This window comes from Dermacentor andersoni, chromosome 1 (assembly GCF_023375885.2).
Source record: "Dermacentor andersoni chromosome 1, qqDerAnde1_hic_scaffold, whole genome shotgun sequence".
Classification (NCBI taxonomy): domain Eukaryota; kingdom Metazoa; phylum Arthropoda; class Arachnida; order Ixodida; family Ixodidae; genus Dermacentor; species Dermacentor andersoni.
In genome coordinates, this window is record NC_092814.1 from 52,727,039 (window position 1) to 52,740,016 (window position 12,978).

At 43.8% G+C, this 12,978-nt stretch overlaps 1 protein-coding gene across 4 annotated transcripts in view; it reads left to right on the plus strand.

Moving 5' to 3' along the window:
* LOC126545222 (uncharacterized) overlaps nucleotides 1–12,978 on the plus strand; it is a 70,683-nt gene that overhangs the window by 6,384 nt on the left and 51,321 nt on the right. For all 4 annotated transcript variants that reach the window (XM_055061483.2, XM_050192984.3, XM_050192985.3 and 1 more), the window contains 4 exons: nucleotides 872–963; nucleotides 6,351–6,425; nucleotides 6,689–6,731; nucleotides 6,811–7,184. In XM_055061483.2, coding sequence (XP_054917458.1) covers nucleotides 872–963; nucleotides 6,351–6,425; nucleotides 6,689–6,731; nucleotides 6,811–7,184 — 584 coding nt within the window. The remainder of the gene's footprint in view (nucleotides 1–871; nucleotides 964–6,350; nucleotides 6,426–6,688; nucleotides 6,732–6,810; nucleotides 7,185–12,978) is intronic.

Here is a 12,978-nt window from a genome sequence, read left to right on the forward strand (position 1 = left end):
TGGGAAATTTTAAAAATGCGTTACTTCAAGAATTTTGTTAAATTGAGGTTCATTATTTAGAGGCTTGACTGTAGTGCTGTCTGAAGTTTGTGCATAGTACTAAGTGCAGCTGTGTTGTCATTGCGCAAAGCAGTTCAAGCAGATAACACCTTTGGTGCAGTACAGGGAGCAGTCACATGGCCAACCTCTGCTATCTCATTGGCTTTCATGACCTGCAATTTCTGCATTGCAATTTGGCAAGCTACAGTGAGATTGGGCATGGTCGAGGTGTGGTGAAAAGGGAGGAGAAAATCTGCCCAAACTCATAAAGGTGAAGGGGGCTGGCTGACCATTGGGGTAACCAATGAAAGGGTCAAAAGGACTGGTGGGTGCACTAGACACACATATGAGCACAGGGATGAGCAGGGCTGTGTAGCAATGCGAGTGTGTGGGGTGATGGTAAAGATGAAAATTGCCAGTTTACTACAAATGACAAAGTAACAAGAAGGACACTGCAAATATCAATGCAGGTGAGCTGCGTTGTGTTTGGGTAGGCACAGTGCATTGGTATTCCAGTGTTATCGATGTCCCTGTAATGATAGATAATGATAAGATGAAAAGGAATAGCATTGTAATAGAATTGTTACATTATCCTGGCTATGGTTGCTTTTAGTAAGTTCTATGAAATATTAGAGCAATCATGCCTGCAAATCTGTCTGGTTCAGACAGCACAACTCTTTATGTACCTGACCTCAGCCAATAATGCATCAGTTCAGCAATAACAGCATAAAAACATTTTGTTGTTTTACTTAATCATTGCTATTATGCAGGCTGTCCTTGGTTATTTTGGTCTTTTATCCAGGCTGTCCCTGTAATCTTTTTCTTATTGCAGGTCCATCAGCGACAGACATACAGATGCAGTACCAGAAGCTGGCGCTGAAGTGGCACCCAACCAGGCATCGAGCTAACTTGCGATCTATAGAGGTGTGCTTGTTTTTTCATTCACATTCTCTCGACTGCATTAATCCTTGTTCATAGTGACTTTGTGTCTCCTAGACAACTTGTTACTGGGCTGCTGTAATCCTACTCTAGTGCTTTTCTTCTTTCTTTCTTTCTTTTATCCAAGCCGTTATGACTTATAGTAAGGGTCTCATACATTTTGAAGCTGAAGTCTCTGGGGGATTCAGTAGTTTTTGGTGTTATATGACCAAAAGAACCTTCCTATAATTTTCTTTCCATCTTTTTGTTGACCCCAAAAATTAAATTTGGGCTTTCTTTACATGTGGGTCATTGTGTGGTGCTCCATGGGGTGCAATTTCTCCTGCATAATAAATAATACTATTGTTTAGTAATTGTCCTTTTCTTTACTGCTATTCTGTCACATTGTATCATACCATCATATTGGATGTAGTTTCCAGTATTGGATTGTAGCGCAATTAATACTTTGTTTAGCGCAAAACAACAGACACAAGAAAGACGACAGGACAAGGCGCATTTTCTTTCTCTGTGTGTATGCTGGGAGGAATTGTTTGCAATTACGTATTCATTTAACTGTGTTTCCCAGCATTGATTAATTATTTATATTGATGTCAAAATAAAGGTTCATGGTTTTTGCTCAGTGTAATACAGGTAATAACTAGACAGGAAGAATACAGGCCACAGCGACATGTGTTTAGGGGGGACACGAGGCTGAAATATAACTTTTGAACCGTTGCACAAATATTTATAAAGGTTTGTCCTAAATTTCTTTTTCTGTCCTAATACAGATCAGTTAGAAAAGACGTTATGGCTGTCATATGGACCAATTAGGCATGTCACATTAGGAAAACCATAATTTAAAAAATATTGAAGTCGCACTGTTTTTGTTAGATACAGTCTAGGGGGCTTATAGTGCAGGATAAGGCCAGTTGCATGTTTTTCATTGCATTTCTGCAACAGTGTCATCACTTTGAAGCTAAGTTCAATTTTTTTCGTTGTCATATGTCAGATCTGTTATCAATTTTTGTGTTAATAAAGATTGATAAATATACAAAGAACCTCATCTTTTTTATGACAAAATTTCAGCCCAGGAACTACTTTGATAGCTTTCTTAAAAGTTTTGTAAGTTTTGTTTGGCCAAAGAAGTGCAAACTGAGAAAAATAAACTCAGATTTAAGAGCACGCTATTTTATTTTAAGACCAAAAATAATTAACCAAACTGCCTTGCTCCATAGGTTGGACCCTCCTCATCAATTCGAACCTTCATTGCGGCAATTGCTTCAAGTCATGTTCACATGCTTTTTTCAGCTTTAGAGCAGTCCAGCGCCCTTGTCTGCGCTTGCAGACAAGGGCATCACAGCCATAATTATGGCTTTTTTTTTTAGCTTTTACTTTGTGGTTTGCTTTACTCGCGATGGAAGGTCCCCCATGATTAAAACACATGAAAAACAAACTTTCTAAAGTGGAAATTTACTCAGTGTTCGATTTGTTGCCTGCTCTATGGTGATGTCTTGAATACAGTGTTCATGCGCGCTCTCGATGGCAAGAGAATTCATTTTCTTTTCTATGGCACAGATTGCCACTAAACTTGGTGATGAGCTTCTTTATACATCTAGGAATCCAAAATAAACAAAATTAGAAAATGCACTTTTCTGGCAAAAATTGTGATTTTAGCCCTGTGTCCCCCCTTGAAGGGACCCTGAAACTATTTTGACAATTTTGTGCTAACATACTGAGTCATTAGGGTGGGTCCTGCTGATCAATAAGTGACACATTAAAGCATTTCGCATAAAGCATGTAATTTATTGCAAGGCTTTAAAAACGGGCATCACTACTGGTTGCAGTGGCGCCGCTATCCTGAGTTTTCAGACAGGACCCCATTACAATCTATGTAGCTGGCGTGCATAACGTCAGTTAGGTGAGCTATCTGACTGGCTACCTAGGTTGCATCATCTATAATTTTTCCAACTTTATGGTGGACAAATGTTCGGAATACTTGTAATGTTGATTAATTTGTTTCTATGAGAAGAGTCAGTTTCGCCCGAAAGGTAAAGCATCGATTGCGACAGCAATTAGTAGACAGCTATATGAAGTACGGATGGTAGTTTCATTGGCCGTATAAACTCGTAAACATTCGTATACTAACTAAATTAACGAGCATAGTGTCATGCATTCATAGGCAATCATAAACACATCTCGCTTGATGAGCGCGAATACTCGCTGTCAAAACACTGGCGTGAGAAAGAGTGGCGGCAGCGGCAAAAAAATTTACCTTCGTGCTGCCTCGCGCTTTAGCACGAACTAAGTGACGAGAACACAGCGCACACAAAGCTATGAGCCCTCGGCGCACCTAGACTCTGTACTCGTCACAGATTGCTTTCAAGTTAGGGTGCATGCGGCCGACTCTGTACTCGTAGCAGATCGCTTTCAAGATAGGGCCTGCGCTCAGCCGCTTGTTTAGACTCTCCCCTCCCCCCGGTGGAAGATTGCGTGCTTCCTCCCTTGTGTGTGCGAGACCAAGCCACCATCCTTGGCTCACCCTCACAAGCTTTCACTTGCACCTACAGTATACATTGTGCGGCCATGGTGCTATCGCAATTGGCCATTATATGGAACATCACAGCGACAGCGGAAATGTGCCTGGAGTGTCCATATAGTTGCTGTTGCAATAAAATAACAAAGAGAATAAACAATGACAATTCATCACTACACTCAAGCACTTCCAGCAAACAGCAAGTGTCGTCTGCTTGTGTTAAAACATGCTTTGTGTTGGTCTGTGCTAGTCTCGAGGTTTCTTTTCGCGAGGACCATGAATCGCGCTTATTGCGTTGTGGGCTTTAAACCTAGTGATTGGCAAAATGTCAAGCTGCGACATCGTGTCCCTCTGCAAGGCAGCAGGCGAGCGGAGTGGCTGCAGTGCATCGGGCTGTCTGTATCCGATTGGCGCCAGGATCGATGTGTTTGCGGTCGTCACTTCATGCCAGAGGATTGCTACCACAATAGAGAGTTGTAGGGTGTCCGGTATTCCGGTAAGTGCAGACGGACTGGGTGTTTTGCCAGATGGGCATAGGCACAAACGTGAGTGGCAACCACCCAGTGGCATAGAGCTCAACCAGACAAGCACAGAGCTAATATAGCTGTAACCAAGTGTATTCTGCTGCAGGTGTAAATTTTCGCCAGCAGCATAATCGTGAACACGTTGCATTTTTAAATGTTTAAAATGTTTTACACTTGGTTACAGCAAAATTAGCTCTGTGTTTGGCATGGATAAACTCTGTGCCACCAGGTTGCTGCACCGTGCAGGCCGCTCAGGCTGCTCACTTTTACGCTGAGCCTCTTCATCACAGTGGTAGTAGTGTAGAGGGGCTTTAGTTTATGCCTCCACCCATCAGTCCAAACACCCAGCTTGCCTGCGTTTACCGGAATACTGGACACGCTTGCCGCTGCAGCAGAACGCTCGCAACGCACACTACTTGGATTGCTCTTGTTGGGGATCAACAGCCAGGCCCTTGGCAGAGAGGTTGGAGAGGCTTCGCACGCTGGCTCCAAATCACCGGTAGTAGAAAACACGAGGTCTCATCATGACACAGAGGCAGTGGAGGTGGTGCTCAGCCCCGATCACTTGGCAAACGAGTTGAGGACAAAAAGCATGGCTAGGGAGGAGGGTAACTTGTAATTGACCGTAGCTCTCTTAATATGAGATTCTTTGCCGAAATTGTGGTGTGAATGTTTTACTATGGCTATACCCAACGCGTCTACAAAATTTTAATCATTTGTCCGAACAGTTTAAGGAACCCTATAATGAAAGTTGGATGTAGGGTTGCCACCTAGCCAGTTTTCTGTTACTGGCTGCAGGTTCAACGACCACACTGGCATGCCATTTGCGAGTATATAGTTCTCCCTAAATCGGCACATAACTTGCATCGCAAATGCACTGTTGTCCACAACTGAATTGTCATAAAGGGATTCATTCCCTAAACTGTTGACTGTTATGAAATTTTAGTGTTAGCTGAAGTTATGAGACTATCCGTCCCCATCCCCCCTCTCTCTCTTTGCTGAGGTTTCTCCTACGAGACCAAGTGCAACTTTTGTTTCTCTTTGGTACATCTGCTTGGTGGCCACCCTCTGTTAGCACTTATTGCGTCAGCTTTCACAACCAGTTTGGGCAACGGGAGCGAAACAGATGCATATAGTTTGCGCTTTTGTCCCTGCACAGTCCTTGGTATGGAAAGGACACTGAGAAGGGCTATTGGTTTTCCCTGTAGGTGCTAATTTTTTAAACATTTTCAATATTTTATGTAAAGCCTATCAATAAATTTCAGTCGTGCGATAGGCAGCGAGGCACTGGAAGTAGTAAGGGAATACATCTACGTAGGGCAGGTAGTGACCGCAGATCCGGATCATGAGACTGAAATAATCAGAATAAGAATGGGCTGGGGTGCATTTGGCAGGCATTCTCAGATCATGAACAGCAGGTTGTCATTATCCCTCAAGAGAAAAGTGTACAACAGCTGTGTCTTACCAGTACTCACGTATGGGGCAGAAACCTGGAGGCTTAGGAAAAGGGTTCTACTTAAATTGAGGACGATGCAACGAGCTATGGAAAGAAGAATGATAGGTGTAACGTTAAGGGATAAGAAAAGGGCAGATTGGGTGAGGGAACAAACGCGAGTTAATGACATCTTAGTTGAAATCAAGAAAAAGAAATGGGCATAGGCAGGACATATAAGGAAGAGAGCAGATAACCGATGGTCATTAAGGGTTACGGACTGGATTCCAAGGGAAGGGAAGCGTAGCAGGGGGCGGCAGAAAGTTAGATGGGCGGATGAGATTAATAAGTTTGCAGGGACAACATGGCCACAATTAGCACATGACTGGGGTAGTTGGAGAAGTATGGGAGAGGCCTTTGCCCTGCAGTAGGCGTAGCCAGGCTGCTGCTGATGATGATGTCTAGGCTAGTGCCCACCTCTCGCTGCACTTTTTCAGTGACACAACAGCAGGCTGTATAATTTGAATTTCAAAAACATAGCAGTTTCCTTAGGGAAACTGCTTTTTAGATAATGAGTAAGTGTCCTATAGGAACGTATTACTTTAATGCAACTTGCAATAATAAGTTACTTTTTCTAGTAATTACTATTCAAAGTACTTTTTTAAGCATTAATTAGTACTCTACTCAGTTACTATTTAGTCTTGTACTCAGAAATGTAACTTAATTACTCCTTCTGAGTGGCTTGTACATGTCTGGACAGAACTACTCTCTCCGGTGTTTTGCTATACATCTTTTTTCTTTATATAGTTGAGAGGGATACTTGTGTGTGCATCCTGTGCATTTTTGCATTTTATATTTCATGTTCAACATGCTCTGTTATTACGTTTTACTTACTTTGTTGCAGAGATTTGACAGGTTATGCCGGTCATATATAGTACTCACCGAAGGACGAGAATCAATGAGCACCTTACTGTCACAAGTGAGCATTTCTACTTTTCTTTTGTACCAAATTGCCATTATCAGTCATTTTGTTAACTTGGGACAGACCCGAATTGTATTGCAGCTACTGTTATAGTACTGGCCCTTTTTCTAAATGTCTTGTCTAGTAGCGACAACTTTCTGTTGAAGCTTGACCATCTTTGACAATTTTGCCTAAGTATTTTTATCCAGGGAACTGTCCCAGAGAACAGCATAAAAATACTCGCCATTCATTTTCGTTCTTTTTTTTTCTTTGTCATGCAGACTGAAATGTTGAATGTGTTTATCAAGGCCTTTGAGCTGGAAGGTGGGTCTCACTCAGTTGGAGGTGTGGAACTGGGCCAAGGGTGTTGGTCACAGCATGTTACTTTGAAATTGTATTTCAGGTATGCACTTTGACAAAGAAGCCGTAGCTCAAGATGCAGCTACGCAGTGCGAGTCAAGGCCTAGTACAAGCACACAGACGTCTTGGATGAGGCACTCTGCGTCCAAAAGCACTGCTACTGCTTCAGGTGGTGCTAGTGCTTCGGGTGGTGCTAGTGCTTGTGCTGGTGCTAGTGCTTCTGCTGGTGCTACTGCCTCTGGTGGTGCTACTGCTTCTGGTGGGGCTACTGCTGCCACCGTGACCTCTTTAACCGGAAAGAAACCAGCAGCTTCAGAAAAAGCAAAGCAGAATTTACAAGAAGTTGCAGTTGCTTCTGTTGAAGAAAAGTCGCAAGAGAAGAAGAAGAAAAAGAAGTCCTCTAAAAAGAGTAAAAAGGTAAGGGAGTTCTGTTGCAACCCTATGCAGGTCATGTTGTTGTGTACACAGGAAACACGAACAGGATAATTCAGAGTACAACAGTGTAAACGAGAGGCTGTGGTGGCATAGGTGACAGTGTTGTGGTTGACTTGAAGTTGATTGTGTGAGGCACCGCTTCCTCTAACAGCAGCACCTTTAGTTGACCTTCATCGGATTCTTCCAGCTTCTTTGTTCACATTTGGATTGCCTCTTTTTAATTTCACTTGATCATAGTAAACCATCCACGGGGGTTCAGGGAATTCAGTGACAGTGACAAAGTGGCTGTCATGTGGGGATTTTTTATTCTTGTGATAAATGAAGAGGCAGATCTTTGGACTGTGTTGGTAGTTTTCTTTTTCCTTAGTTTCTTTCTTGTTTTTTTTTTTTGGCATTTTCTGGTATTCTGTTTAGGCAGTGATAGCATACGAAATCATTCCATTTGTGAGAATTTTCTTTCCAACAGTACTAGCACTTAAAAACTTTTTATTGCGAACATAACTAGTGGGGGTGCTACTACAGTGGAATCACCTTGAGTTAGGCAACATGAAATAACACAGATGGAGGGGAAGAAAACATAGACACAGTGCAGACTATCGACTATTTAATGAAAAAAGAGACAGATATATAGAGGTGCTAGAAGGCAAAACTTTGCTTTTAGTGGAATCTTGATAAACGTAAATCGCTTAAACGGACCTGCCACTTAAACAGAACACCATCCTCATGGTTGGTCGTTTTTGTATTGATGCAATGCTCTCTTCGATGTCTCTCAGTAAATGGAACTCTTGATAAACGGAACCAATTTCCTTGGTCCCTTGACATTCCATTTAAGGGGACACTAAATGCAAATATTAAGTCAAGCTAAAGTGATAGATTAGTGCTCAAGAACCTCTAAGGCGTCAATACTATCGCGAGCAGAGCCTTAGTAATTGAGAAATTGAGCTAAATGCAGGACATGATTAGAGACTCCCCCAGGACATCAACTACTTACCCGATGACAAAGGCACTCCTCATTTAAGTTCTGTCACTACACTCAGCTACTCTTTATAAAAACATTATTGTATTGCATTATAGCATGAAAGAAAATGCTAGTTGTCCAGTTAATTTTTAGAAAAAAAGAACTCATTGACATTACCCTTCACAACGACGCGGGTGCTCGACAGGTTTCGTTTTCGCTTCACTTTGTGCAGCCGCTGCTTTCGCGTTTCAGTAGTTTCGGTATTGCATACTGCTATGCTGGTGTTGCTGGCTCGCGAAAATCTCACAAACTGCAAGTAGCAGAGAATTCCACTTGCATAAGATGTCGCGGGATGCCCAAACGGGATGCCCAACCACTTGACCAAAAGCAGCTGCAGCGGCGAATCCACTGCTCTGTCATGGCTCGGTTTCTCCATGGCTGGGTGTTGACGTTTTGCGCAAGGTACCGTACCGCCGTCTTGTCAGGTGCCATTTTACTCACCGACGGCTTCAAAGGGTGGTGATGGCGTACACAACGTCACCACTCCCCCAGTTAGGTGGCGGGAGATTTGAAGCTCAATAAAGGTATTCGGACCCTTGAGATGCAATTTTCTCATAAACTAAGTTTTTTCTTGGCATGAAACAAGCGTTGCAAGGTTTCTGGAACGGTATTTAAACAGTCCACGTTGAGTTAGTATTTGCCTTTAGTGTCCTTTTAAAGAGAGACCACTGTACTTTGAACTTTGGTGAATGAAAACTGGTTAGTTCATTCATAGTATTTAATAGTTGCTGCATGCTTAAATAATGCTTCAGAATGATATACTGTGATCAGGGTTTGACATTTTTCTTGTTCCAAATTGGAAAAAGTAATTCATTCTTTGTTCAATTCTAGCTTAAGAAACAATGGTTGAAAGCTGTTCATGTTCATGTACATACCTGAATACTAATGAATGGCAAATAAAGAAATATGTTCTATGCAGAAATGTTGATACTTGAATCAGCACCATAAGCAAACTGGAAGTGAGAGTCCCCGCACTGACCTGACATTTGTGCACAGAAAAACAAGTACTCAATGGCTCAGAACTTGCAAGCACTGTCGAAGAGCTTCCTAAGGCACACGGGATGATGCTGAAATCTTACCCTCTGTCTCTTGCACTTTTTTATTTGTAGTTATTCTGTATTTTTACCAATATTATAGGTGGTATATTAGTAAAACAGTGCAACATTGTCTGAACCACAAGCCACATGAAAGCTTCCAGAAACTGCTATTTTTTGGTACAATATAGCAGCTTAGGTTTGTATTATAGCTTTAGGTCCTCGTGGAAATATCTTGTCCTACTCAATGGACTACTCTTGCCCCAGTGCTACACGTACATCAGAGTGGTCCATGCAGACTTCTCGGTAGTCGACAGTGTAGCAGATATGTGCGAGATGAAAGTTTGCAGTCTGTTGCTGGAACACCTCTCCCGATAGCGCTGTCAGCAATGTCACCTTTTACTCTGCTGTGCCATTCATGAGACTGTTTGGTTGTGGAGACACCTCAGCTTCCACATGGTAAGCCACCAAAACAGAGAGAAGTAGCTAGCTGAAAGCACTGGTGCTTGTAGGTGGGTTTGCCCCCCTGAAGTGAAATATGTTACTGTATAACACTCAAAATGGATGGCTGTCGCAGTACCTTAATTGGTTAAGCACTGCATGCGAAATTTGGAAAATGTGGCTTTGGCTCCTACATGTGGCAAGTTATCTTTTCATCCTCTTTCATTTTTCTTTACTTTATTATTTCTACATTTCAGTTACACTTGCCACTGAAAATGGCGATCTGAAACATAAACCTTGTCATTTGCAGCGTGTTCAAAGGGGCTGGTTGGTTCATCTTTAGAATAAAAACAGGAACAGCGCAACACGGGACAAGCGAGTAAAGAGCACAGGACAGAGTGTGCATTTAGTGTGCTGTGCACACTAAATGCTGAACCGGAGATGTGAGCCAAAAGGTGCTCATTTGTCAGTGAACGAGCATGGCTGCTTATTCCCAGTGTAATAAGCTGGGCTCGTACTCGTCTAGGTTTACGTTTAAAAGTGCCGTGATTCTTTGTGCGTTGTCATGTGATATTTTATAAAATTTCGCAGGTTTTCATTTTTTTTGTTTTTCTGGCATTTTAAAGGACCACACAAGACCTAGATTGCTTAAAGGGACTCTCGAACACTTTTCAACCCACTGCCTTTCTATTGCAGGTAGCATAGACTCGATTGGAGATGCTTTTAGCGTAGGTAAAAGCACCAATATCAAACTATTTAATATTTTAATTGCGCAAACAAATTGCCACATTGCTGTCGACCGCAGCGTTGCCCAGTGGTGCTCACCAGAAGCAGCATTAACATCACCACTCACTCCTTCGGGATTGGTTAAAAACTAAGTTGCAGATAAGCAGTGCATTGCAGCGAAAACATGATCAATTAAGATTTTATTTTATTTTTGTTTGCTGTAGTTTTTATATGAATGCTAACAGACACAGTAGTAAAAAAGGGGGGGAATAACACTACAACTGCAAGACACGGTAGGGGTGCTGGCTGCCTTTTATGCGAAGCATATTACGAGAGCTCAACCCAGCTCCTCAGGCGCGGTGGTGTCGCCTTCAATACCACGTGACACCGTGACGTCACGACAGAGGAGAAACTGGGCTCCAACTCGCGCCGTCGCTCGCGGCGTCGCGGCAACTATTGCAAGATGGGCTGGGTGGGAATCGAACCAGGGTCTCCGGAGTGTGAGACGGAGACGCTACCACTGAGCCACGAGTACGATGCTTCGAAGCGGTACAAAAGCGCCTCTAGTGAATGCGGTGTTGCCTTAGAAACGAGCTGTTTCTAAGGCTCAGGCGTGTGTCGCTTGCTCAGGCGCACATTTCGTTGCCGCGCCGAACGCTGTGTTGCTCGACACTCACCGCGTCCAATGCGGGGCGCGTAGTCGCTGCGCCGTAGCCCATTGTCTTACACCCCTTGGCGGGTCGACGGGAACGCTGTCGCGTTCCACTCTTGAAGGCGAAGTAGAGTAACGCATGAGTTGTTTCTTTTACTAGCCGAACCAAATATAGCCAAGCAACAGCAGTTCACCAGGCTAAACAGTGGTTCAACAACTAAAATAAAGGCTAGTATGCTTCGCATCCTGGGCTTAACCTTAGCTAAGCCACAGCCATTTTTTTGCCTCTGGCCTCTGAGCAATGCTTTATACTATAGAGAAGTGCGCGCACAAGTTAACAAGCTTCTCGCTTCTGTATGCTCGCAAGCTGCTCCGTTGCCTCATTTTGCACATGCATGTGCAGTATACTCACGAGCGTTGTCTAGGCAGGGCTATTTTCTCACCACTGTGCATTGTTGTTTGTATTACTGGACTGAGCTGCCTGCACAGGATATGAAAGAAAGAGACGTTGTGCAGTCCTAGGTTGCTCGCCTGGGAGTGTAAACTGTGCAGAGGGAGCCTACATGGACCTCTTTGTAACCAGTCCATGTACAGGGTGCCTACCAACCTGGAAAACCGGGAATTCTCAGGGATTTTGAGTAGTCTGGAGAAACTCGGGGAAAACTCAGGGTATTTGGGCTTCTATCAGGATAAATTAGCTGTAATTTTATTGAAAGGGAACCCAAAGTCACGGTAATGCTGTCCCGAGTAACAGAGAGGAATCGTAACGAATTGTCTTTGACGCCGCGTCCACGGCTGGAGGAGTTGCCAGAGTACAGTCAACGAGCGACTTTCCGGACGCCAGATAATTCGGACGGCTTCGCGGCACCACTACGTACCCCATAGGGTCACTGCATAAGAACGTTTGAACTTTCGGACGCAAGAACCCTTTGCTGCCCTATTTTCCGGACATTTTGCCGTGGCGGAAGGTCCGAAATACCATTAATAAAAGCCACAACCGCCACCATGTTGATAACCTCGCCGCCTCGAACCAGCACACTCGCACGCAGATCCGCTGGCAGCCGTAGCCATCACCGCGGCAATGCTAGGCCTAGCTGCTTCGAGGTTCGGTATTAAGCTTGTTGCCGTTCTGTACCGTGTTTTTCATTGAAAGAATTCGCTGCTGTCAGCAACGGCACCGACAGCGCCTTGATGGTCATCGCGATTGGCTTCGAAGTTCGGAAAGCACGGCGCGTTGCGTAATGCTGGTTCCCGAAAGTCAGCTTCACCTCATTACAGTAATGTTACGCTGTGAAGCATAAGTGTGGGAAGGGGCAACTGTCACGGGACACAGTATGTATTCCTTAATTATACACGCGTGCACCCGCCATCTTCTGTCACAGTACGAGCACCGATATGCCTAATAAGTGTACTGGCAGACCTTCAGAGCTTTTTTGGGCGTGCCTGTGGCGATTTGAGCCCTTAAGGGCTGTAAAAGACATGCATTCATTTTTTTTGGAATTTTCGCGGCCCCTATGGAGTCCGAAAAATCGGGCGCTGACTGCACAGCTGTCCAAGAGGATGCTTCAAGTAGTCCGTGTGGCGAACGCGCAGCCGAAGGAGAACAAAAAGATGAAGGACCCATGCATTGAGAAATGAACGGGAAAGGAAGCATGCCGCCGCTTTTTTGAAGGAGCTTGCACTCTAAAAGCAAAGTGTTGGCTGACACAGAGATGCAGGTGTCCCTCATCCAAGCAAAAAAATCTCTTTAAAACAGTGAAATGCAACACTGAGGCGTTGTGCATGGGCTGAGAGTATGTCAAGGACAGTTGAGGTTGACTTACCAGCTGTTGTGAGAGAATCTCATTTGTGATAAAGGTCAGACCTCATATCAATTGGCTTGCTATCAGTTGATAGAAATAGCTC